The sequence below is a fragment of the Mobula birostris genome, chromosome 9, assembly GCF_030028105.1.
Source record: "Mobula birostris isolate sMobBir1 chromosome 9, sMobBir1.hap1, whole genome shotgun sequence".
Classification (NCBI taxonomy): domain Eukaryota; kingdom Metazoa; phylum Chordata; class Chondrichthyes; order Myliobatiformes; family Myliobatidae; genus Mobula; species Mobula birostris.
In genome coordinates, this window is record NC_092378.1 from 156,537,729 (window position 1) to 156,565,222 (window position 27,494).

General features: G+C 48.1%; 2 protein-coding genes, 1 long non-coding RNA gene and 1 other non-coding gene across 6 annotated transcripts in view; 2 read left to right on the forward strand and 2 right to left on the reverse strand.

The window, feature by feature from the left end:
* The window catches only part of ccnf (cyclin F), a 119,221-nt gene extending 115,061 nt beyond the window's left edge, over positions 1–4,160 (reverse strand). Inside the window, exon 1 of the mRNA XM_072269590.1 lies at positions 4,012–4,160. Coding sequence (XP_072125691.1) covers positions 4,012–4,024 — 13 coding nt within the window. The 5' untranslated portion in view covers positions 4,025–4,160. The remainder of the gene's footprint in view (positions 1–4,011) is intronic.
* A 185-nt stretch (positions 4,161–4,345) lies between these two features.
* LOC140203252 (uncharacterized) lies at positions 4,346–8,320 on the forward strand. The gene is made up of 3 exons (XR_011887334.1): positions 4,346–4,471; positions 5,633–5,789; positions 7,538–8,320. It is a non-coding gene; the product is annotated as an uncharacterized lncRNA (long non-coding RNA).
* The window catches only part of LOC140203251 (uncharacterized), a 37,290-nt gene continuing 17,660 nt past the window's right edge, over positions 7,865–27,494 (reverse strand). Inside the window, exons 9-10 of one of the 3 annotated variants that reach the window (XM_072269267.1) lie at positions 17,490–17,665; positions 7,865–13,504 (exon numbers count right to left, since the gene is read on the reverse strand). In XM_072269267.1, the coding sequence (XP_072125368.1) occupies positions 13,370–13,504; positions 17,490–17,665 (311 nt within the window). In that variant the 3' untranslated portion in view covers positions 7,865–13,369. Of the gene's footprint in view, positions 13,505–17,489; positions 17,666–26,049; positions 26,139–27,494 lie in introns of those variants that run through there. The other 2 variants (XR_011887332.1, XR_011887333.1) reach the window with 2 other exon arrangements.
* On the forward strand, positions 13,840–13,963 carry LOC140203515 (U11 spliceosomal RNA). The gene has a single exon (XR_011887386.1). It is a non-coding gene; the product is annotated as a U11 spliceosomal RNA (small nuclear RNA).

A 27,494-nucleotide genomic window follows, 5' to 3' on the forward strand; every position in this document is an offset into this window, starting at 1 on the left:
AACACATAACTCCACCCCACATCCTCTAACACTCATTTCCAACCTCCTGCCACCCCTAAATCTCAGTCATCACCTCTTTGACTCCCATATTTTTAAACGTCACCCCAACACTCAACCCCACAACACACCCTCTAGCCCTGACCCCCACTCTCAAACTCCAGACATCCCACCTCTCCTGGAATTCTCCTGCATATTGATAGCGGCTCTCTGACACCCACAAATTATATACAATATCTCGGAAATCAATTTTTTCGAGAGTGAGCAAGCGAGAGGAGGGGGAGGGAGAGAATTCTGATTGGTCTCTCTTTGTGCTGAGTAGACCTATCAGTTATCTCTGTGGGCGGGCTTTACAGTCGACCTCTCTCTCTCTTTCATTGTCCATCAGTTCAGTTTAGTGTCCTGCAGCACCATGGTAGAGTGTTCCAAAAAAAAACGTACATCACCCCAGACTACGCTAAAGTGTATCCCTGCCTAATAGGGGTCAAAAATAATGACAGTGTTTCTCGCTGCACTGTTTGCAACAGTGACTTTTCTATTGTCCATGATGGGTTAAAGGACTTTAAAAGACATGTTGAGGTGAGTTTAACAGGTGTAATTTGTTCATTAGCATAGCTAATGTTATTTAAACTACGCAAACATGAGGAAATCTGCAGATTCTGGAATTTTAAGCAACACACGTAAAAGTTGCTGGTGAACACAGCAGGCCAGGCAGCATCTCTAGGAAGAGGTACAATCAATGTTTCGGGCTGAGACCCTTCATCAGGACTAACTGAAAGAAGAGCTAGTAAGAGATTTGAAAGTGGGGGGGGGGGGGGCGGGAGATCCATAATGATAGGAGAAGACAGGAGGGGGAGGGATGGAGCCAAGAGCTGGACAGGTGATTGGCAAAAGGAATATGAGAGGGTCATGGGACAGGAGGCCTAAGGAGAAAGAAAAGGGGGAGGAGGGGAAAACCAGAGGATGGGCAAGGGGTATAGTGAGAGGGACAGAGGGAGAAAAAGGAGAGAGAGAAAAAGAATGTGTGTATATAAATAAATAAAGGATGGGGTACGAGGGGGAGGTGGGGTATTAGCGGAAGTTTGAGAAGTCAATGTTCATGCCATCCGGTTGGAGGCTACCCAGATGGAATATAAGGTGTTGTTCCTCCAACCTGAGTGTGGCTTCATCTTTACAGTAGAGGAGGCCGTGGATAGACATATCAGAATGGGAATGGGACGTGGAATTAAAATGTGTGGCCACTGGGAGATCCTGCTTTCTCTGTTTCTCTGGCGGACAGAGCGTAAGTGTTCAGCGAAACGGTCTCCGTCGCCAATATATAGAAGGCCGCATTGGGAGCACAGTATATCACCCCAGCCGACTCACAGGTGAAGTATCGCCTCACCTGGAAGAACTACTCTGCTCTCAAACGCATCTCCCCCATTTCACACACATCTGCTCTCACTCCATCCTTCCGCCACCCCACCAGGAATAGGGTTCCCCTTGTCCTCACCTACCACCCCACCAGCCTCCGGGTCCAACATATAATTCTCCGTCACTTCTGCTACCTCCAACTGGATCCCACCACTAAGCACATCTTCCCCGGCCCCCACCTCTGCTTTCCGCAGGGATCGCTCCCTACGCGACTCCCTTGTCCGTTCGTTTCCCCATCCCTCCTCACTGATCTCCCTCCTGGCACTTATCCTTGTAAGCAGAAAGTGCTACACATGCCCTTACATTTCCTCCCTCACTACCATCCAGGGCCACAGACAGTCTTTCCAGGTGAGGCGACACTTCGCCTGTGAGTCGGCTGGGGTGATATACTGCGTCTGGTGCTCCCGATGTGGCCTTCTATATATTGGCGAGACCCGACACAGACTGGGAGACTGTTTCGCTGAACACCTACGCTCTGTCCGCCAGAGAAAGCAGGATCTCCCAGTGGCCGCACATTTTAATTCCACGTCCCATTCCCATTCTGATTTTTTTTTTTTTATTTCAAAATATACTTTATTCAAAAATAAATATATACAATAAACCATTCAATAACTTTTCATCCTTTACATACGTTTCCATTATACTCAGTAAAATACCCGTGTTTATAGCCACCCACGTGGCACTCCAGTAGTTCAGCTTAGCATCTCATTGTTGAGGGGTATACTCCCCGCCCACCGACCCCTCCCACTCCCACGGGTGGAGAAACCTATACTGTGGTCCTTCCCCACCGGGCCCTTGCGGTGGCTGCACCAAGTTTCAGTGCGTCCCTCAGCACGTACTCCTGCAGCCGAGAGTGTGCCAGTCGGCAGCATTCTCCCACGGACATCTCCATGTGCTGGTAGATCATCAAGTTTCGGGCTGACCAAATAGCGTCTTTCACCGAGTTGATGATCTGCCAGCAGCACCGGATGTTGGTCTCCGTGTGCATCCCCGGGAACAGCCCGTAGATCAGAGAGTCCTTGGCCTCCTCTACTGTCAAGATGAAGCCACACTCAGGTTGGAGGAAGAACACCTTATATTCTATCTGGGTAGCCTTCAAACTGATGACATGAACATTGACTTCTCTGACTTCCACTAATGCCCCACCTCCCCCTCGTACCTCATCCGTTATTTATTTATATACACATATTCTTTTCCTCTCTCTCCTTTTTCTCTCTCCGTCCCTCTCACTATACCTCTTGCCCATCCTCTGGGCTTCCCCCCCTCCTCCTTTCCTTCTCCCTCAGCCTCCTGCCCAATGATCCTCTCATATCCCTTTTGCCAATCACCTGTCCAGCTCTTGGCTCCATCCCTCCCCCTCTTGTCTTCTCCTATCATTTCGGATCTCCCCCTTCCCCTCCCACTTTCAAATCTCTTACTAGCTCTTCCTTCAGTTGGTCCTGACGAAGGGTCTCAGCCTGAAACGTCGACTGTACCTCTTCCTAGAGATGCTGCCTGGCCTGCTGCATTCACCAGCAACTTTGATGTGTGTTGCCTGTTATCTAAACTAGCTGGCTAGCTGCTAAGGAGCTACTGTATTGATGTCCTACGTGATGAGGCCAAACTCCCTGTAGACTTGCTTAAAGTTGTAATAGAATAAAAAAACTCCATGATAATATAATAGTGAATCTTGTAAATCTGATGTCTTGCAAAATTAACAAATTCATTGACACAGACTGCTATGAGGTTGAGACTTCCAGCAAAATGCTCAAATCTGCCAAGCAAGCCACATCACAGTACAAGGAAAGTTTGCAAAAGAAATAGAAAAGCTATTTGCATTGGTATTTAGCTATTAGCATTGAGACGGGCAACAAAATACTCAACAAGGAATATGTATATGTGTGTGTAAATAGTTTCAATATGTGATCAAATAAATTGTGTTTTCGTTCATATCAAATGTCCTGTCTACATACACCCTTGGAGGTCGACCGGGGAGTGGGGGATATGGAGTTGCAGGGGGTGGGGTAGTGGTGCTACCTCCCTGAAATGAGTTTTTGCAGGGTGGGGTGTCTGAAACCCTCACTCTTCACCACCAACTTTCAACGTCCAAATCCTCAGCCCTTGCCACATCCAACCCTCACACTCAAAATCCTCACCCCAACCCTTCACTCCCAATACTTACCCCTCAACCTCCACACCTAGAAAACCTCACCCTCAACCCCCTCACCACATCCAACCCTCACACTCGAAATCCTCACCCCCAATACTTACCCCTCAACACATCTAGAAAACCCCACCCTCAACCCCTCACCACATCCCAACCCTCGCACTCGAAATCCTCACCCCAACCCTTCACTCCTAATACTTACCCCTCAACCTCCACACCTAGAAAACCTCACCCTCAACCCCCTCACCACATCCAACCCTCGCACTCGAAATCCTCACCCCAACCCTTCACCCCCAATACTTACCCCTCAACCCAGAAAACCTCACACTCAACCTCCTCACCACATCCAACCCTTCACTCCTAACCCCTCAACCTCCACACCTAGAAAACCTCACCCTCAACCCCCTCACCACATCCAACCCCGACCCCTGCGACGCCGATTCATTCCATCTCACCCTCGACCCGCATCTTCACCCGCGGCCGATCCTAGTTCCCGTCCCGTGCTCGCCCTCGCTCTCGGTCTCTCACTCCGTCTCCCGGTCACGGTCCCGGTCTCAGTCTTTCTCCGTCCGAACGGCCCCTCCGCGCACCGACCGTTTCAAACCCGCCGCTCGCAAACCTTTTCAAAATGCCCAGCGCTGATTGGCGTACTTTGGCGGAGACGCGCCACGCCCATTGGACTCCGTCGCGGTCAATCACAAGACCCCGATCCCACTTTCCTCATCGTCATTGGTGGCTTCGATACCGCTTCCGGGTTCTTCGCGTTTCCAATTGGTTGCAAGAGATGCACTTTCGAAACGAATGCCGGCCAGCGGAGCGCCCTCCCCCTCCCCCTGTACGAGGGGTGAGGAGCATCATGGAGTAGCCCCGGGGTGGGGGAGAGGGAGCTCCTCGGGCATGGGTGTGTCCCCTGAGGTACGGTGTGTGTATCCGAGGGTAGGAGAGAGAAACAGGGTTAGCCCCCCGGGGGTGCGGGTGCGGATGTGTCTCCGATGTGGAGGGAGGGGCTGTATTCCCAGAGGGAATGGGTTCTTGGTGTGACCCCGGGGGGTTAGGCAGAGGGAGGGGTGTGACCCCAGGGGGGTTAGGCAGAGGGAGGGGTGTGACCCGGAGGGTTAGGCAGAGGGAGGGGTGTGACCCGAGGGGTTAGGCAGAGGGAGAGGAGTGACCCCGGGGGGTTAGGCAGAGGGAGGGGTGTGACCCCAGGGGGGTTAGGCAGAGGGAGGGGTGTGACCCGGGGGGTTAGGCAGAGGGAGGGGTGTGACCCGGGGGGTTAGGCAGAGGGAGAGGAGTGACCCCGGGGGGTTAGGCAGAGGGAGGGGTGTGACCCCAGGGGGGTTAGGCAGAGGGAGGGGTGTGACCCGGGGGGTTAGGCAGAGGGAGGGGTGTGACCCGGGGGGTTAGGCAGAGGGAGAGGAGTGACCCCGGGGGGTTAGGCAGAGGGAGGGGTGTATCCCCAATCCGGGAAGGCGATAGCAGAGAAGCGGATGAGTTGGTGAGAACCCTGGTTTGGGTGGAATGCTGAGGGTTAACCCCATCGGTAAGGGGAAGGGTGTAGCTGATGGATTATAAGGGACATAAGACATAGAGAGATGGTGGGGGTGACCTTGTTGTGGATAGACGGAGCAGCTGCCCCAAAGATGTAAACATCCACCATCAAAGATCCCCGTCATCTGGGCCATGTCACCTTCCCGCACCTACCTTCGGGTAGGAGGAAGCCTTAAGTCCTACATCTCTACAACCAAATGACAAAATTCTACCTCACTGTGACCACTTCGAACTGAAATAGACTTTGGTTTTAGTTCTAATTGTTTTTTTTGTAAAAGTTGTTTATGTTTACTTCACATTTTCTTGTGAATCTTCAAAACAAGCAGCATCATTAAGGCCCCTCACCACCCGGGATATGCCCTCTTCACTTTGCTACCATCAGGAAGGAGATACACGAGCCTGAATACCTGCACTCAATGCTTTTGTAACAGCTTCTTCCCCTCTGCCAAATTTCTGAGTGGTCCATGAATCCATGTACCCAACCTCACACTTTTTGCACAACTGATTTATCTTATCCTGTCTTTACAGATGGTGTCTAACAAGCCTGATAGAGTTCTTTGAGGAGGTGACCAGGCATATAGATGACGGTAGCGCAGTGGATGTGATCTATATGGATTTTAGTAAGGCATTTGACAAGGTTCCACACGGTAGGCTTATTCAGAAAGTCAGAAGGCATGGGATCCAGGTAAGTTTGGCCAGGTGGATTCTGAATTGGCTTGCCTGCAGAATGCAGAGGGTCATGGTGGAGGGAGTACATTTAGATTGGAGGATTGTGACTAGTGGTGTCCCACAAGGATCTGTTCTGGGACCTCTACTTTTCGTGATTTTTATTAACGACCTGGATGTGGGGGTAGAAGGGTGGGTTGGCAAGTTTGCAGACGACACAAAGGTTGGTGGTGTTGTGGATAGTGTAGAGGATTGTTAAAGATTGCAGAGAGACATTGATAGGATGCAGAAGTGGGCTGAGAAGTGGCAGATGGAGTTCAACCCAGAGAAGTGTGAGGTGGTACACTTTGGAAGGACAAACTCCAAGGCAGAGTACAAAGTAAATGGCAGGATACTTGGTAGTGTGGAAGAGCAGAGGGATCTCGGGGTACATGTCCACAGATCCCTGAAAGTTGCCTCACTGGTGGATAGGGTAGTTAAGAAAGCTTATGGGGTGTTAGCTTTCATAAGTCGAGGGATAGAGTTTAAGAGTCGCGATGTAATGATGCAGCTCTATAAAACTCTGGTTAGGCCACACTTGGAGTACTGTGTCCAGTTCTGGTTGCTTCACTATAGGAAGGATGTGGAAGCATTGGAAAGGGTACAGAGGAGATTTACCAGGATGCTGCCTGGTTTAGAGAGTATGGATTATGATCAGAGATTAAGGGAGCTAGGGCTTTACTCTTTGGAAAGGAGGAGGATGAGAGGAGACATGATAGAGGTGTACAATAAGAGGAACAGATAAGAGTGGATAGCCAGCACCTCTTCCCCAAGGCACCACTGCTCAATACAAGAGGACATGGCTTTAAGGTAAGGGGTGGGAAGTTCAAGGGGGATATTAGAGGAAGGTTTTTTACTCAGAGAGTGGTTGGGGTGTGGAATGCACTACCTGATTCAGTGGTGGAGGCAGATACACTCGTGAAGTTTAAGAGACTACTAGACAGGTATATGGAGGAATTTAAGGTAGGGGGTTATATGGGAGGCATGGTTTGAGGTTTGGCACAACATTGTGGGCCGAAGGGCCTACACTGTGCTGTACTGTTCTATGCTTACAACAGTGTATTGAGGGAAACTAATACAGAATGTAGAATAAAGTGTTACAGTTTCAAAGTGCAGTGCAGGCAGACAAGCAGATGCAAGAGACATTAACAGTGGTATATATAAATAATAAATAAATAAAAACCTGTCCCTCAACACCACCTCTTTGGTTAAGAAAACACAGCAGTGTCTTCTTTCCTGAGGAGATTCTGGCAAAATACACTCAAAAACTTCTATAGATGTAGCATGGAGAGCATTCTGACAGGCTGCATCACTGTCTGGTATGGTGCCGGGGGGGGGGGGGTTGCGCACAGGACCAAAAGAAGCTGCAGAAGGTTGTGAATCTAGTCAGCTCCATCTTGGGCACTAGCCTACAAAATACCCAGGAGATCTTAAGGGAATGGTGTCTCAGGAAGGCAGCGTCCATTATTAAAACCTCCAGCACCCAGGGCATGCCCTTTTCTCACTGTTACCATCAGGCTGGAGGTACAGAAGCCTGAAGGCACACACTCAGCGATTCAGGAACAGCTTCTTCCCTCCTGCCATCCGATTCCTAAATGGACATTGAACACTACCTCACTTTTTAAATATAAATATACTGTATTTCTGTTTTTTGCATGTTTTTTAAAAATCTATTCACAATACACACACAGTACTTGATTTACTTATTTTTTTCTCTCTTCTGTGCAGTATATTGTATTGCATTGAACTGCTGCTGCTAAGTTGACGAATTTCACGTCACATGCCAGTGATGATAAACCTGATCCTAATTCTGAAGTGAGGCTCCTTCCCACCCATCAGAGCTATTTATCAGGAGCAGTGATCTCTCCCATTCATTGAACAATTTCTTTGACCCTTCCATCAGGCAGGTGGTACTGTAACATTAGGACAAGAACTGTTAGCGTGGACAACAGCTTCTTCCCCCAGGCTGTGAGACTACTGAACTCCCTGCCTCCAAGTATGAATCTCATCAGTCTCATCATGTATGAAGTGCCAGACGTGTTATACTGTTTATTTTAGAACTTGTACCGAATATGCACATTATTTGTTAATTTATTTGTGGTAATATTCAAAATTCAAAGTAAATTTTATTATCAAAGTCCATACACATCACCACATACAACCCTGAGATTCTTTTCTGCAGGCATACTTAGCAAATCTATAGAACAGTAACTGTAAACATCAGGAACTAAAATTATTATTTTATGTGTTGTGTGTGAGTTACATATAGGGGTTGTGCATCTTGGTCTGGAGGAATGTTGTTTCGTTCGCAGTGTGTACAGTTGAATGACAATGAATTTGAACTTCAGATTTATATTTCTCAGTTTATAGTAAACTTTACATATTGCAATGTATTGCTGTTGCAAAACAATAAATTTCATGACCTGTCACAACCATGGTTGCAGAGACATATACTCACGCGTAGCACAAATGGAACATGGCTGATTATTAATAAAAGTTGACTGTACAAAAGTGAACTCTGTAAACAGAGTCATTGTTGATTCCTCGTACAAATATTGTGCAGTTACAGTAGTGTGTGGAAATGATTGTGATCTCTGCCTCCGCTGTCACAGAGACATAGTATGTTATTGTGCCAGAAAATCATGCACACCCTCTTGTACCCAGGAAAGCGGAGGCTTACAATGCTCTACACACCAGTAGGGGTGATTTGGCAGGGTGGCAGTGGGTAGGGGTAATCCAGCGGTAATCTCTGGGGGGGGGCGGTTGTCTGTGGGAACATCTCTGCACTCCCTGGTGGTGGTGAATGTGTTGAGTGGGGGTTGGGGTGATTCACCTGTCCTGAGAGGCCAATCTGTCAGTCGTCTTTCTCTCCCCTTGACCAGGAAAAGATGTTTTACAGGGTGGACCATGAGTACCTTTTAGAGAGACTGCATGCATCCAACTGTTATATGCTGCTGCGGAGTGCCTTCTTAAAGTCAGTGGGTCCTTGACAGCACCCTTGAGCTTTGGGAGGGTTGTGTCAGAGTGGCCCCGTGTACTCTGTTTGTGTGGAGCCGTTCCTGTGCCTTCTCTGGAAGAGGTTGATGGGTTTGGTTTTATGCGAACCAGCCATGGAGGTTGTCCTTTCAGTTTACGCTGATGACATCCTCCTCTTGGTCACTGACTCCATTGACTTGCAGAAGATGTGAGACTGCCAGATCTTTTTGGCCACATCCTCTGCAAGGGTCAACTGGGAAAAGTGTGCTGGCCTCTTAGTGGGTCACTGGTAGGCGGACTCTCTGCTGGAGGGGTTAAAACCCTTGGCACGGAGCACCATGCACCTCCTCTACCTCGGGGTGCACTTGAGCTCCACTGAGGAGCCCTGGCCGGTGAACTGGTGGAACTTAAGAGACAAAAGTCTCTGCCCATCTGGGATGCTGGTCAGGCCTACTTCACACAAATTCATACCTGGGAAGGACGCTAGTAATGAATCAGCTGGTTGCCTCCCTGATCTGGCACCAGCTGGTCCCTTTGGTCTCACCCACTGATTTTGTCTCCAGGATCCAAAGAAGGCTGGTGGGTTTCTTTGGGGCAATAGGAGGCATTGGGTTTCTGCTGCAGTCCCGAGTCTTCCAATTGTGGAGGGCGGACAGTCACTGGTGTGCTGTTACGTAGCCATCTGAGAGCACCCAGCAGATACCTGTACACAAAGCACCCTCTGAGACGGCATGTGCTGGCGGCACACTTTCTCCAGCTGCTGCGGGTATGGAGTTTAGTCACATCCAGTCAGGGTGCTTCGGGGCCAGCGGGGCATGGTGCTCTGACTGTGAGGGGGACGGGTCCCCATCCTATCATGATGGTGTTGAGGAAGCTCAGGAGTGGGGAGGGGTTCCGGCTGTGTTAGCACCTGGTCAGCCAGAATTGCTCACCTTTGTATGGGCTGGTCCTGCACACCTTTCACTTCTTTGCCTTTGTCTGCCAACCAGACGCGCTGTGCCAGTCTGTTTTACCATCCGGTGGTAGGGGAGGTCCCCATACTGCAGTCTTTCCCCTGTAAATTGGGGTCTGGGGTGGAAGGTGTTGCATTGGACAGTAATTTCCAACAGGTTTTTCAGCAGGTTCATTGAGAACCCCGTCCACCTGTCCATTCTGTGACTGAGAGCAGTCAGTTTACCATGTATATATGGAATGCGAGAGGTTGCTCGGAGGATCTACTGGTAGGCTTGTTCCTGGGCCTGGCCAAGATGGCCATTCACCAGTCCAAGCAGCAGAAGTCAGGAGCTCTGCCAGAACTGGCTGACTGAATGCCCCCTTTCCAGGGATACATTCCGTAAGACTATAAGACACAGAGCAGAATTAGTCCATTTGGCTCATTTAGTCTACTTCACCATTCAATTATGGCTGATCCGTTTTCCCTCTCTCAGTCTCATTCCCCAGCCTTCTCCCTGTAACCTTTGGTACTGTGTCCAATCAAGAACCGATCAAGCTCTGCCTTAAAAACACCCAATGATCTGGCCTACAGAGCTGCCTGTGGTAACAAATTCCATAAATTCAGCACCCTTTCGCTAAAGAAATTTCTCTGCATCTCTGTTTTAAATGAACACCCCTCTATCCTGAGGCTGTGCCTTCCTGTCCTAGACTCCCCCACCATGGGAAACATCCTTTCCACATCTACTCTGTCTAGACCTTTCAACATTTGAAAGGTTTCAGTGAGATCCCCCTCATCCTTCTAAATTCCAACAAGTACAGACCCAGAGCTACAAAATGTTGCTTGTATGGTAATCCTTTCATTCCCGGAATCATAGATGTGAATATCCTCTGAATCCTCTCCAATACCAGCACATCTTTTCTTAAATGAGGAGCCCAAAACTGTTCATAATACTCAAGGTGAGGCCTCACCAGTGCCTGATAAAGCCTCAGCATCACATCCCTGCTCTTGTAGTCTAGACCTCTTGAAATAAATGCTAACATTGCATTTGCCTTCCTCACCACCAACTCTACCTGCAAGTTAACGGTTAGGGTGTTCTGCACAAGGACTCCTAAGTCCCTTTACATTTGAGAATTTTTGGATTTTCTCCGTTTAGAAAACAGTCTGCACATTTATTTCTACTGCTGAAGTGCATGACTATGCATTTTCCAACATTGTATTTCATTTGCCATTTTCTTGCCCATTCCTAATTCTAAGTTGTTCTGCAGCCTACCTGTTTCTTCAAGACCACCTGCCTCTCCACCAATCCTCATATCATCTGCAAACTGATTCCTGCGGAACACCACTAGACACTGGCAGCCATCAGAAAAGGATCCTTTTATTCCCCCTTGCTGCCTCTTCCAATCAGCCAATGCTCTAACTATGCCAGTAACATTCCTGTAATGCCATTGGCTCTTAACTTGGTAAGCAGCCTGTGTGGTACTTTGTCGAAGGCCTTCTGAAAGTCCAAATATACAAAATCCACTACATTCCCTTCATCCATCCTACTTGTAATCTCCTCAAAGAATTCCAACAGGTTTGTCAGGCAAGATTTTCCCTCAAGGAAAGCATGCTGATCTTGCCCTGTGTCACCAAGTGCTCCATAGACTCAACCTTGACAATTGGCTCTAACATCTTCCTAACCACTGAGGTCAGGCTAACTGGTCTACAATTTCCTTTCTGTTGCCTTCCTCCTTTCTTAAAGAGTGGACTGACGTTTGCAATTTTCCAGTCCTCTGGCACCATGCAAGAGTTCAATAATTTTAGAAAGATTATTGCAAATGCCTCCATAATCTCTACCGCTACCTCTTTCAAAATCTTTGGCTGCAGTTCATCTGGCCCTGGTGATTTATATACCCCTAGGTCTTTCAGCTTTTTGAGCACCTTCTCCCTTGTAATAGTAACTGCCTCACTTCTCTTCCCTCACACCCTTCAACATCTGGCACACTGCTACTGTCTTCCATAGTGAAGACTGATGCAAAATACTTAGTTCATCTGCCATCTCCTTGTCCCCCATTATTATTTCTCCGGCCTTATTTTCTAGTGGTCCTATATCCACTCTCATCTCTCTTACTTTTTTACATACTTGAAAAGCTTTTACTATCCACCTTCATATTGTTTGCTAGCTTGATTCCATATTTCATTCTTTCACTCCTAATGATTCTTTTAGTTGCTCTCTGTAGGGTTTTAAAAGCTTTCCAATCCTCTATCTTCCCACTAATTTTTGCTTTGTTGTATGCTCTCTCTTTTGCTTTTACATTAGCTTTGACTTCCCATGTCAGCTGTGATTGTACTATTTTGCCATTTGAGTATTTCTTCATACTTGGATCTATCCTGTACCTTCCTCATTTTTTCCAGGAACTCACACCATTGCTGCCCTGCTGTCATCCCTGCCAGCATCTCCTTCCAATTTACTTTGGCCAACTCACTCTCACACCAATGTATTACCTTTACTCCACTGAAATACTGTTACATTAGAATTTACTTTCGCCCTATCAAATTTCAAATTGAACTCAATCATATTGTGATCACTGCCTCCTAAGGGTTCTTTTACCTTAAGCTCCCTACTCACTTCCGTTTTAAGTATAGCTGATCCCCTAGTGGCTCAACGACAAACTGCTCTAAATAATCATCTCATATGTATTCAACAAACTCACTCTGAGATCCATTTCCTACCTGATTTTCCCAATTGACCTGCATGCTGAAATCTCCTATGACCATCATAACATTACCCCTTTGACATGTCTTTTCTATTTCCTGTTGCAATCTGTGGTGCCTGTATAACAGCCTTTTACCCTTGCACTTTCTTAACTCAACCCACAAGGATTCAACATCTTCTAATCCCAGGTCACATCTTTCTACTGATCTGATGGTATTCTTTACCAGCAAAGCCTGGGTGTCCTTGGAGAGGGTGCATGTGGTCACAACTGGTACCGGGGGGGGGGGGGGGGAGGTTTCGGTGAACAGTGGGCCTCCCCAGGGAACTGGCTGTTTTACGGACAGTAATAATCAGGTTTTAATTTGAATTTGTTCTCCATCGTGTAAACACTTGATGTTTACATTTCATTTATTTTTGTGTGAATAAACTTTTGTTTGTAAAACAAAGCAAGATGATTCTGTGCGGGTGGGGATGGGGCAAGTAGGAAGGAGAAGGGATGACTCTGTGGGGTACATGGAGCAGGCGAATGGGCTACCTGGAGTGGGGATGATCCAGCAGGATGAGAGCGGTCCAGAAGCCGGTGATTCTGTTGGAGCAACACCCCTCTCTGTGGTGCAGGTGAATCCCGCTGATCCAGGTTCAGGTTGCTGAACATATGACCTCTCTGACACAAGTGACAGGCACAAACCCCTGGCTAGAATCCTCCATCTGTCTGTAAAGTTTCCCACTCCCCTCCCCACGGATGTCGCCTGACCTGCTGCTCACGTCTCCCAGGCTCTGTCCTCCATGAGCTGGCCTTGTCTGCAGGTTAGTCCGTTGGTAGGTCTGTGGGTTGGTGGATCGGCCAGTGACATTCGTTAATCTGTTGGTGGGTCAGTGGGTCCATCCACAGGTTTTTTAGTCAGTTGGTGGATCAGAAATGCCAACTCCGCTGGGAACTGACCAGTGTAGGGTGTTAGTCAGACACATTATCCAACACTAATGCAGGGAAATGCTGTCCCCCCTCACACAGTAGGGAGTAGGCTGCTCGATACAGGTGGGGTGGGGGCTGCTGTGCAGAAATGAGGGGAATCAACTCCTCCATCAGGACCTGTGAGGGAAGGAGAAATAAGTCAGACACTTGCTGTTTACACACTGAACCTGGTCCCACACACACATCTGCACATTGACTTAGCAAGACAGTGAAGTAGAAAGGCTCAGCAGCCCATACCTCACACACTCCTAGGCAAGGGGGGAGAGAGAGCGGAGAGGGGAGCGAGAGTAAGGGGGGGGAGAGGGGAGAGAGTGGAGAGGGGAGAGAGTGGAGGGGAGAGGGGGGAGAGAAAGTAAGGGAGAGAGTGGAGAGGGGAGAGGGGGGAGAGCGCAGAGGGGAAGAGAGAGTAAGGGAAGGGGGAGAGTGCGGGGGGGAGATAGAGTGAGGGGAAGAGAGAGAGTGAGGGGGACACGGGGGAGGCTCGCGCTTTCCCCGTGCGGAATCAATATCAAGAGATTTCAGAAGCACAATTTTTGTCCCGAGGGGCTGCTGGTGATCGATTGTCCCGGCGCCCCCATTCATCACTTTGAAAAATAGATCTAGTTCTAACTGATCCTCACAACCCCATTCAACGTTTGTCTCACGTTTCACCAATAACTTGTACTCTTCGGCCTCTCTCCCACCTTCTCATTTTTGTTCTCCAGTTCTGATGAAAGGTCTTGGCCCGACCTGTCACTGTCATCTTGACAGTTGAGGACACTCAGGTTGGAGGAACACCTTATATTTCGTCTCCAACCTGATGGCATGAACATTGACTTCTAAAACTTACGGTAATGCCCCATCTCCCTTTATTTATTTACTATTTTTTATTGTTTCCCTTTTTTTCTCTCTCTTTTCTCTCTCTCTGTCCCTTTCACTATAACTCCTTACCTGATCCCCATCTTCCTCTGGTGCTCCCCTGCCCCTTTCTTTCTCCCCAGGCCGCCCAGCCCATGATCCTCTCCCTTCTCGAGCCTCGTATCCCTTTTGCCAATCAACTGTCCAGCTCTTGGCTGCATCTCTCCCCCTCCTGCCTTCTCCCATCATTTTGGATCTCCCCCTCCCCCTCTCACTTTCAAATCTCTGACTAGCTCTTCCTTCAGTTAGTCCTGACGAAGGGCCTCGGCCCGAAATGTCGACTGTACCTCTTCCTAGAGATGCTGCCTGGCCTGCTGTGTTCACCAGCAACTTTGATGTGTGTTGGAGAATAGTGAAGGAGGGGTGGGGGCCATTACCAGAAGTTTGAGAAATTGATGTTCATGCCATCAGATTGGAGGCTACTCAAATGGAGTTAAGGTGTTGCTCCTCCAACCACAGTGGACCTCATAGTGACAGTACAGGAGGCCATGGACTGACACGTTGGAATGGGAATGTGAAGTGGAATTAAAATGGGTGGCCATTGGGAGATCCTGCTTTTTCTGGTGGACGGAGCATAGGTGCTTGGCGAAGCAGTCTTCACCGATATGCAAGAGGCCACACCGGGAGCACCAGGCACAGTAGATGACCACAACAGACTCACAGGTGAAGTGACTGTTTGGGGCCTTGAATGGTCGTGAGGGAGAAGGTGTATCAAGGGGCCAACGTTGTCCAGGGATGTGCTGGAGTCTCACCGTGCTTCTCATGCCATCATCGCACGCCCACAACTTATTAATCCTTACGTTCGTATGTCTGAAACCGACATGTCTTTGAAATATGGGAGGAAACTGGAGCACCCAGAGGAAACCCATGCAGTCATGAGGGGAATATAGACAGCAGTGAGAAATGAACCCTTATCAGTGATCGCTGGTGACCCACAGTCACGAACTCTTCACAGGAAGCAGTCAGAATTACAGCTGGGGCTGTCAATGGTTAAGCTAATTGCTGTGCAACTGTAGCACATTGGAAGAGTATTTCTGAGATTCTGGGACGCGGCATTCTCTCTCTTCTTGTTGCTCTGTCTCTCCGTATCTTTCTTTTCCCTTGGATAGGAGAGTCCAAATCTAGGGGGAATAGATTTACTCCAATAACAAACCAGAAAATCTGCAAATGCTGGAAATCCTTACAACACAGACAAAATGTTAGAGGAATTCAGCAGGCCAGGCAGCATCTATGGAAAAGAGTACAGTCAACGTTTCAGGACGAGACCCTTCATCAGGACTGGAGAAAAAAAGATGAGACATCAGAGTAAGAAGGTGGGAGGAGGGGAGGAAGAAACACAAAATGATAGGTGAAACTGGGGTGGGGGTGGAAGAAGTCAAGAGCTGGTAAGTTGGTTGGTGAAAGAGATATAGGGCTGGAGAAGGGGTAATCTGATATAAGAGGACAGAAGGCCGTGGAAGTAAGAAAAGGGGGAGGAGCAGAGAGAGGTGATGGGCAGGTGACGAGATAAGCTGAGAGAGAAAAAGGGGAATGGGGAATGGTGAAGGGCAGGGGCCACCACTGGAAGTTCGAGAAATTGATGTTCATGCCATCAGGTTGGAAGCTACCAAGAGAGAATATAAGGTGTTCTCCTTCAGCTTGAGTGTGGCCTCATCGCAACAGTAGAGGAGACCATGGACTGACATATTGGAATGGGAATGTGAAGTGGAATTAAAATGGGTGCCCACCAGCAGATCCTGCTTTTTCTGGTGGATGGAGCGTAGGTGCTTGGCAAGGCGGTCTTCACCAATATGCAGGAGGCCACACCGGGAGCACCAGATACAGTAGATGACCACAACAGACTCACAAGTGAAAAATCGCCTCACCTGGAAGGACTGTTTGGAGTCCTGAATGGTTGTGAGGGAGGAGGTGAGGGGGTAGATGTAGCACTTGTTCCACTTGCAAGGATAAGTACCACAGGAGGACTCAACTACATCTCTTCCACTTTGTGCACGTCTGCCCTAATCCCATCCTCCCGGCACTCCACCAGGGGTAGGGTTCCTCTTGTCCTCACCCACCACCCCACAAGCCTCGAACGTCCAGCACATAATTCTCCATAACTTCTGCCATCTCCAGCAGGTTCCCACCAGCAAGCACATCTTTCCCTCCCTCTACCTTCTGCTTTCCATGGCGATTGCTTCCATTCAGTTCTCCCCACTGATTCTTCTCCTGACACTTATCCTTGTTAGCGCAACAAGTGCTACACCTGCCCCTACACCTCCTCCCTCGCTGCCATTCAGGTCCCTGAACAGTCACTTCACCTGTGAGTCCGTTGGGGTAATCTACGTGCTGCCAGGGCAAGTGAATGAGGTGGGTATAACAGTACCATTTAAGAAGGGGCGGTGACTGGAGGGATGTGGGTTGAACACAGGTAAGGTGGACGAGCTGCGTGGGCCCAATGGTCGGCACGAACTGGTTAGGCTGGGAGGCCTATATCCATGCCGTACCGCTCTGTGACTGACAAAAGCACAGAAAATCTGTCCCCTATCAGCACCTGACTGAGAGCACAATAATTTGATTTTCCACCACCAGGAGCGGGTGCCCCTGCGCGCTACCTGGGTTAAACTGCAGAAAGTAGCCTGGTAATCAATAGCTAAGAGCGATTCTATCCATGTGTCAGCCAAAGTCTCAGAGCTGTTAATAGCTGCTTTAAGAACTGGAACTGCCCTGATTGGCACACACAGCAACACATTCAACAGGCTGTATGGCACAATGTTTGGCTACTTCCTCAGGAAGATGAACTGCCAGAACTATTTGGGATTATGTACTATTTACTTATTGATACAGGTGGCACGGCAGTGGAGCGGATAGCGTAACGCTTTATAGCGTCAGCGATCAGGGTTCAATTCCTGCCACTGTCTGTTAAGGGAGTTTGTATGTTCTCTGCGTGACCGTACAGGTTTCCTCCGGGCGCTCCGCGGTGTCCGCTCACATTCTAAAGACGTACAGGTTAGGGTTAGTAAGTTGTGAACAGCTATGTTGGCTCGGAAGTGTGGTGACACTTGTGGCTGCCCCCAGCACATTCTCGGCCTGTGTTGGTCACAAACACAAATGACGCATTTCACCGTAAATTTTGATGTACATGTGACAAGCAAAGCTTTAATTTATTTCATGATTGCAAGAGCATAAGGTAAGGTATCTGAATGCAGTGGGAAGAGTACCTCACCGTTTGAATGTGGATCTGCTGTTGGAGAGTCTGCACCTGAAACCTGAGGTACTCCAGCTCCTTCAGCTCCTCTAAACTGGAATACAGCAGCAATGGTGCTCTCTCGCCGCTAGCATTTCCACACGCTCTGAACACCGGTCTCCAGCACATCCCAACTTTCATCCAGGCTCCTGCACCTATGGACAGGATAAAACACAAGATGATGGTGACACAAAACAGTAGAGAATAACCATGTAACCATATAACAATTACAGCACGGAAACAGGCCATCTCGGCCCTTCTAGTCCGTGCCGATCGCTACTCTCACCTAGTCCCACCGACCTGCACTCAGTCCATAACCTTCCATTCATTTCCTGTCCATATAGCTGTCCAATTTATCTTTAAATGACAACATCGAACCTGCCTCAGCCACTTCTGCTGGAAGCTCGTTCCACACAGCTACCACACTCTGAGTAAAGAAGTTCCCCCTCATGTTACCCCTAAACTTTTGCCCTTTAACTCTCAACTCATGTCCTCTTGTTTGAATCTCCCCCACTCTCAATGGAAAAAGCCTATCCACGTCAACTCTATCAATCCTCCTCATAATTTTAAATCCCTCTGTCAAGTCCCCCCTCAACCTTCTACACTCCAAAGAATAAAGACCTAACTTGTTCAACCTTTCTCTGTAACTTAGATGAAACCCAGGCAACATTTTAGTAAACCTCCTCTGTACTCTCTCAATCTTATTGACATCTTTCCTATAATTCAGTGACCAGAACTGTACACAATACTCGAAATTTGGCCTCACCAATGCCTTGTACAATTTCAACATTACATCCCAACTCCTATACTCAATGCTCTGATTTATAAAGGCCAGCATACCAAAAGCTTTCTTCACCACCCTATCCACATGAGATTCCACCTTCAGGGAACTATGCACCATTATTCTTAGATCCCTCTGTTCTACTGCATTCTTCAATGCCCTTCCATTTACCATGTAAGTCCTATTTTGATTACTCCTACCAAAATGTAGCACCTCACATTTTTCAGCATTAAACTCCATCTGCCATCTTTCAGCCCACTCTTCTAACTGGCCTAAATTTCTCTGCAAGCTTTAAAAACCTACTTCATTATACGCAACGCCACCTATCTTAGTATCACCTGCATACTTACTAATCCAATTTACCACCCCTTCATCCAGACCATTAATATATATGACACACAACATTGGACCCAGTACAGATCCCTGAGGCACACCATTGGACACCGGCCTCCAATCTGACAAACAGTTATCCACCACTACTCTCTGGCATCTCCCATCCAGCCACTGCTGAATCCATTTTACTACATCGATATTAATGTCTAACGATTGAACCTTCCTAACTAACCTTCCGTGTAGAACCTTGTCAAAGGTCTTACTGAAGTCCATATAGACAACATCCACCGTTTTACCCTCGTCAACTTTCCTAGTAACCTCATCAAAAAATTCAATAAGATTTGTCAAACATGACCTTCCATGCACAAATCCATGTTGACTGTTCCTAATCAGACCCTGTCTATCCAGATAATTATATATACCATCTCTAAGCACATTTTCCATCAATTTACCCACCACTGACGTCAAACTCACAGGCCGATAATTGCTAGGTTTACTCTTAGAACCCTTTTTAAACAATGGAACCACATGAGCAATACGCCAATCCTCCGGCACCATCCCCATTTCTAATGACATTTGAAATATTTCTGTCAGAGCCCCTGCTATTTCCACACTAACTTCCCTCAAGGTGTCCTAGGGAATATCTTGTCCTAGGGAATATCTTGTCCGGACCCGGAGACTTATTCACTTTTATATCCCTTAAAAGCGCCAGTACTTCCTCTTCTTTAATCCTCATATTTTCCATAACTACCCTTCTTGTTTCCTTTACCTTACACAATTCAATATCCTCCTCCTTAGTGAATACCGAAGAAAAGAAATTGTTCAAAATTTCCCTCATCTCTTTTGGCTCCGCACATAGCCGTCCACTCTGATTCTCTAAGGGACCAATTTTACCCCTCACTATCCTTTTGCTATTTATATAACTGTAGAAACCCTTGGATTTATTTTCACCTTACTTGCTAAAGCTGCCTAAAGAATAAACATAGAAACATAGAAAACCTACAGCACAATACAGGCAACACACATCAAAGTTGCTGGTGAACGCAGCAGGCCAGGCAGCATCTCTAGGAAGAGGTGCAGTCGACGTTTCAGGCCGAGACCCTTCGTCAGGACTAACTGAAGGAAGAGTTAGTAAGAGATTTGAAAGTGGGTGGGGGAGGGGTAGATAGGAGAAGACAGGAGGGGGAAGGATGGAGCCAAGAGCTGGACAGGTGATTGGCAAAGGGGATATGAGAGGATCATGGGACAGGAGGCCCAGGGAGAAAGACAAGGGAACCCAGAGGATGGGCAAGGAGTATAGTCAGAGGGAGAAAAAGGAGAGTGAGAGAAAGAATGTGTGTATAAAAATAAATAACGGATGGGGTACGAGAGGGAGGTGGGGCATTAGTGGAAGTTAGAGAAGTCACTGTTCATGCCATCAGGTTGGAGGCTACCCAGACGGAATATAAGGTGTTGTTCCTCCAACCTGAGTGTGGCTTCATCTTTACAGTAGAGGAGGCCGTGGATAGACATGTCAGAATGCGAATGGGATGTGGAATTAAAATGTGTGGCCACTGGGAGATCCTGCTTTCTCTAACAGACAGAGCGTAGGTGTTCAGCAAAGCGGTCTCCCAGACTGCATCGGGTCTCGCCAATATATAGAAGGCCACATCAGGAGCACCAGACGCAGTATATCACCCCAGCCGACTCACAGGTGAAGTGTCGCCTCACCTGGAAGGACTGTCTGGGGCCCTGAATGGTGGTAAGGGAGGAAGTGTAAGGGCATGTGTAGCACTTGTTCCACTTACAAGGATAAGTGCCAGGAGGGAGATCAGTGGGGAGGGATGGGGGGGGGACAAATGGACAAGGGAGTCACGTAGGGAGCGATCCCTGTGGAAAGCGTGGGGGTGGGGGGGAAGGAAAGATGTGCTTAGTGGTGGGATCCGGTTGGAGGTGGCGGAAGTTACGGAAAATAATATGTTGGACCCGGAGGCTGGTGGGGTGGTAGGTGAGGACCAGGGGAACCCTATTCCTAGTGGGGTGGCAGAAGGATGGAGTGAGAGCAGAAATGCGTGAAATGGGGGAGATACGTTTGAGAGCAGAGTTGATGATGGAGGAAAGGAAGTCCCTTTCTTTAAAAAAGGAGGACATCTCCCTCGTCCTGGAATGAAAAGCCTTATCCTGAGAGCAGATGCGGCGAAGACGGAAGAATTGCGAGAAGGGGATGGCATTTTTGCAAAAGACAGGGTGAGAAGAGGAATAGTCCAGATAGCTGTGAGAGTCAGTAGGCTTATAGCAGACATCAGTGGATAAGCTGTCTCCAGAGATAGAGACAGAAAGATCTAGAAAGGGGAGGGAGGCGTCAGAAATGGACCAGGTAAACTTGAGGGCAGGGTGAAAATTGGAGGCAAAGTTAATAAAGTCAACGAGCTCAGAATGCGTGCAGGAAGCAGCGCCAATGCAGTCGTCGATGTAGCGAAGGAAAAGTGGGGGACAGATACCAGAATAGGTTTGGAACATGGATTGTTCCACAAAGCCAACAAAAAGGCAGGCATAGCTAGGACCCATACGGGTGCCCATAGCTACACCTTTAGTTTGGAGGAAGTGGGAGGAGCCAAAGGAGAAATTATTAAGAGTAAGGACTAATTCCGCTAGACGGAGCAGAGTGGTGGTAGAAGGGAACTGATTAGGTCTGGAATCCAAAAAGAAGCGGAGAGCTTTGAGACCTTCCTGATGGGGGATGGAAGTATATAGGGACATCGATGACTGCATTGGCGCTGCTTCCTGCACGCATGCTGAGCTCGTTGACTTTATTAACTTTGCCTCCAACTTTCACCCTGCCCTCAAGTTTACCTGGTCCATTTCCGACACCTCCCTCCCCTTTCTAGATCTTTCTGTCTCTAACCCTGGAGACAGCTTATCCACTGATGTCTACTATAAGCCTACTGACTCTCACAGCTATCTGGACTATTCCTCTTCTCACCCTGTCTCTTGCAAAAATGCCATCCCCATCTCGCAATTCCTCCGTCTCCGCCGCATCTGCTCTCAGGATGAGGCTTTTCACTCCAGGACGAGGGAGATGTCCCCTTTTTTAAAGAAAGGGGCTTCCCTTCCTCCACCATCAACTCTGCTCTCAAATGCATCTCCCCCATTTCATGCACATCTGCTCTCACTCCATCCTCCTGCCACCCCACTAGGAATAGGGTTCCCCTGGTCCCCACCTGCCTCTGGGTCCAACATATTATTATCCGTAACTTCTGCCACCTCCAACGGGATCCCATCAGTAAGCACATCTTTCCCTCCCCCCCCCCGCCGCTTTCCGCAGGGATCACTCCCTACGCGACTCCCTTGTCCATTCGTTTCCCCATCCCTCCCCACTGATCTCCCTCCTGGCACTTATCCTTGTAAGCAGAACAAGTGCTACACATGCCCTTACACTTCCTCCCTTACCACCATTCAGGGCCCCAGACAGTCCTTCCAGGTGAGGTGACACTTCACCTGTGAGTCGGCTGGGGTGATATCCTGCGTCCGGTGCTCCCGATGTGGCCTTCTATATATTGGTGAGACCCAACGCAGACTGGGAGACCGCTTTGCTGAATACCTACGCTCTGTCCGCCAAAGAAAGCAGGATCTCCCAGTGGCCACACATTTTAATTCCACATCCCATTCGCATTCTGACATGTCTATCCACGGCCTCCTCTACTGTAAAGATGAAGCCACACTCAGGTTGGAGGAACAACACCTTATATTCCATCTGGGTAGCCTCCAACCTGATGGTATGAACATTGACTTCTCTAACTTCTGCTAATGCCCCATCTCCCCCTCATACCCCATCCGTTATTTATTTTTATACACACATTCTTTCTCTCACTCTCCTTTTTCTCCCTCTGTCCCTCTGAATATACCCCTTGCCCATCCTCTGGGTTCCCCCCCACCTTGTCTCTCTCCCCGGACCTCCTGTCCCATGATCCTCTCATATCCCCTTTGCCAATCACCTGTCCAGCTCTTGGCTCCATCCCTCCCCCTCCTGTCTTCTCCTATCATTTCAGATCTCCCCCTCCCCCTCTCAAATCTCTTACTAACTCTTCCTTCAGTTAGTCCTGACGAAGGGTCTCGGCCTGAAACAGTGACTGTACCTCTTCCTAGAGATGCTGCCTGGCCTGCTGTGTTCACCAGCAACTTTGATGTGTGTTGCTTGAATTTCCAGCATCTGCAGAATTCCTGTTGTTAGCACAATACAGGCCCTTCGGTCCACAAAGCTGTGCTGAACATGTCCTTACCTTAGAAATTACCTAGGGTTACCCATAGCCCTCTACTTTTCAAAGCTCCATGTACCTGTCCAAGAGTCTCTTAAAAGACCCTATCATATCCGCCTGCATCACTATCGCCGGCAGCCCATTCCACGCACTCACCACTCTCAGCGTAAAAAAAAACCTACCCCTGTATTTTCCTCTGTACCAACTTCCAAGCACCTTAAACCTGTGCCCTCTCATGCTAGCCACTTCAGCCCTGGGAAAAAGCCTCTGACTATCCACACGATCAATGCCTCTCATCATCTTATACACCTCTATCAGGTCACCTCTCATCCTCTGTCGCTCCAAGGAGAAAAGGCCCAGTTCAATCAACCTATTCTCATAAGGCATGCTCCCCAATCCAGGCAACATCCTTGTAAATCTCCTCTGCACCCTTTCTATGGTTTCCACATCCTTCCTATAGAGAGGTGACCAGAACTGAGCACAGTACTCCAAGTGGGGTCTGACCAGGATCCTATATAGCTGCAACATTACCTCTCGGCTCCTAAACTCCCTCGCCTCCCACAGTAGCCTGGGGTACATCTCGTTCGGTCCCGGAGACTTATCCAACTTGATGCTTTCCAAAAGCTCCAGCACATCCTCTTTCTTAATATTTACATGCTCAAGCTTTTCAGTCCACTGTAAGTCATCCCTACAATCGCCAAGATCCTTTTCCGTAGTGAATACTGAAACAAAGTACTCATTAAGTACCTCTGCGATCTCCTCTGGTTCCATACACACTTTTCCACTATCACACTTGATTGGTCCTATTCTCGCACGTCTCATCCTCTTGCTCTTTACGTACTTGTAGAATGCCTTGGGGTTTTCCTTAATCCCGTCTGCCAAGGCCTTCTCATGGCCCCTTCTGGCTCTCCTAATTTCTTTCTTAAGCTCCTTCCTGCTAGCCTGATAATCTTCTAGATCTCTATCATTACCTAGTTTTTTGAAACTTTCATAAGATCTTCTTTTCTTCTTGACTAGATTTGCAACAGCCTTTGTACACCACGGTTCCTGTAACCTACCATCCATTCCGTCTCACTGAAATGTACCTATGCAGAACTCCACGCAAATATCCCCTGAACATTTGCCACATTTCTTCCATACATTTTCCTGAGAACATCTGTGGCCAATTTATGCTTCCAATTTCCTGCCTGATAGTCTCATATTTCCCCTTACTCTAATTAAACACTTTCCTAACTTGTCTGTTCCTTTCCCTCTCCAATGCTATGGTAAAGGAGATAGAATTGTGATCACTATCTCCAAAATGCTCTCCCACTGAGAGATCTGACACCTAACCAGGTTCATTTCCCAATACCAGATCAAGTACAGCTCTCCTCTTGTAGGCTTATCTATGTATTGTGTCAAGAAACCTTCTTGAACACACCCAACAAACTCCACCCCATCTAAACCCCTCACTCTGGGGACATGCCAATCGATATTTGGGAAATTAAAATCTCCCACCATATCAACCCTGTTATTATTACACCTTTCCAGAATCTGTCTCCCTATCTGCTCCTCGATATCCCTGTTACTATTGGGTGGTCTATAAAAGACACCCAGTAGAGTTATTGACCCCTTCCTGTTCCTACCATCCACCCACAGAGACTCCATAGACAATCCCTCCACGTCTTCCTCCTTTTCTGTAGCCATGACACTATCTCTGATCAACAGTGCCACGCCCCCACCTCTTTTGCCTCCCTCCCGGTCCTTTCTGAAACATCTAAAGCCTGGCACTCAAAGTAACCATTCCTGCCCCTGAGCCAACCAAGTCTCTGTAATGGCCACAACATCATAGCTCCAAGTGCTGATCCACGCTCTAAGCTCATCCGCTTTGTTCATAATACTCCTTGCGTTAAAAGAGACACATCTCAAACTATCAGTCTGAACACATCCCTTCTCATTCATCTGCCTATCCTCCTTTTCGCATTGTCTCCAAGCTCTCTCTATATGTGAGCCAACGGCCTCTTCCTCCATCTCTTCAGTTTGGTTCCCACCTTCCAGCAATTCTAGTTTAAACTCTCCCCAATAGCCTTTACAAACCTCCCTGCCAGGATATTGGTCCCCCTGGGATTCAACTGCAACCTGTCCTTTTTGTACAGGTCACCCCTGCACAAAAGAGGTCCCAATGATCCAGAAATCTGAATCCCTGCCCCTGTTCCAATCCCCCAGCCACGCATTTATCCCCCACCTCATTCTATTCCTATACTCACTGTCATATGGCACAGGCAGTAATCCCGAGACGACTACCTTTGTGGTCCTACTTCTCAACTTCCTTCCTATCTCCATGTGGTCTGCTTTCAGGATCTCCTCCCTCTTCCTGCCTATGTCATTGGTACTAATATGTACCAGCTATTCTCCTTCCCACTTCAGGATATTGTGGACGCGATCAGAAACATCTCAGACCCTGGCACCTGGGAGGCAAACTACCATCCATGCTTCTTTTCTGCGTCCACAGAATCGCCTGTCTGACCCCCTAACTATACAGTCGCTATCACTGCTGCCATCCTCTTCCTTTCCCTACCCTTCTGAATCACAGAGCCAGACTCTCTGCCAGAGGCACGGCCACTGTTGCTTCCTCCAGGTAGGCCACCCCCCTCAACAGTACTTAAAAATAGAATAAGGGAGCAAAATAGGGAACTTAGTCAATATGGAAATGTGAGAGTTGAAAGTCAAACCAGGATGGCTTATACTATGAATGGTAGGGCATTAGGGAGTGCAATGGAACAGAGGAGCTGAGGAGAACAAGTGCCTAGTTTGTATTATAGATTAGGGGAAGAAGGCAAGAGCATGGGGTTGAGGGGGGAAATGGATACAGACATGACAAATGGCAAAGCAGACTCGATGGGCTAAATGGCCTAATTCTGCTCTCATGTCTTATGGTTTACAGCATCACAGATAGACAGAGCAGCAGAAAAGGCATTTAGGATGCTGGCCTTCAATTGCCAGGGCATTTGGGACATTATGTTACAGCTGTACAAGTTCTTGGTGAGGTCGCACTTGGGAGTACTGTGTACCGTTTGGGTCACCCTGTTATACAAAAGAGGTGGTTAAACACAAAAAAGTGCAGGCAAGGTTTAAAAGGACGCGCACCTTATTCTGCATTCTGGTATTGTTTTAGCTTGCACTACTTCAGTGTACTGTGTAATGAACTGACCTGTATGGACAGTCTGCCAGTCAACTGGACTCTCCAAGGATAAAGACCTAACCCGGCCAACCTCTCCTTACAACTCAGGCCTTCTGGTCCTGAAATTGAATACAGCACAGTACAAGCCCTTCAGCTCATGTTATGCTGACCTTTCAACCTACTTCTAAGATCAATCTAACCCCTCCCTCGTCAATGGTCCTCCATTTAATACTGTCACTGTACCTTGGTACAATGCAGAATAAAGTGTAACAGTTACAAAGTGCATTTCAGGTAAACAATAAGGTGCAAAATCATAACCAGGCAGATGAAGTCAAGGGCCAATTTTATCATTGTAGGGACCGTTCAGTAGTCTGATAATGTAGATTTTTGCAAATAGAATGAAGTGAGGCGTTTTACGTTTAAGGAAAACTGTAACACATTTTATTGAGCTCCAATACCCGAACACAAAAGTGCACATTATGTAATTACGTCATCACGTAAAACCAGCCTCTTAAAGTGAAACCCAACTCAATGTCAGTGGGTGTGAATTCTGTACATTTCTCCCAATTACATTACCCTACACAGGCCCCCACAGAATTCACTAAAACTGGCACTGTGAGCCTGTCTGAAGCGTGGACGAGCTGCTCGGCTCAGGAACTATGTTGCATAGCTGGAGGAACAGCAGGCGCCTCTGGCTCGTCTGTGGTGTGTAGACACACTCATGGTCATGTTATGACACCAGGGGCATGGCAACGGAATACTCCAAATCTTGGTGCACCGGTTTAAAGCGATCTACTGAAACACGTTCAGGTTGACCCCCCTTATCATTGATAAAAGTCTTTTCTCTCTCTTCCAAAATGCGGAATGGACCATTGTAAGGGGGCCTAAGGGGATGTTGCTGTGCACCATGGCAGACAGAAACAAACGAACCCAAGAGTGCTGTATGCCATGATGGGAGGTAGGAATAAGCAAAAAGGAATTGAATTTACTGGGGAGGGTGGAATGCTGTTGAGGCCGAGCAGGCGTTGATGGTGTCAGGAATGAAATCACCTGGCACTCGTAACGATTGTCCATATTCCAATTCAACCGCAGACTACTGCAGGTCCTCTTTTGGAGCTGTGCTGAGCTCCAGCAGGGCCCATGGGAGACGATCTCATCATCAGTCAGGGAAGCTCTCAGAGCAGCCTTTAAGGAGTGGTGAAACCGCTCACATGGGCCATTGGACTGTGGGTGATATGCCGTAGTGTGATGTAGCCTAACACCAAGGCTCTGGGCCATCGCAGCCTAGACGTCTGATGTGAACTGGGAGCCACCCTCAGAGAAAATATGAAATGGGGTGCCAAATCAAGCTACCCAGGTGCTGATGAATGTACAAGCCACGTCTGCACTGTTGTCGATACTAGGGGGATGACCTCTGGCCATCTGGTGATACTGTCCACCACAGTAAGGAGGTGCGTGAAACACGGACGGGGGAA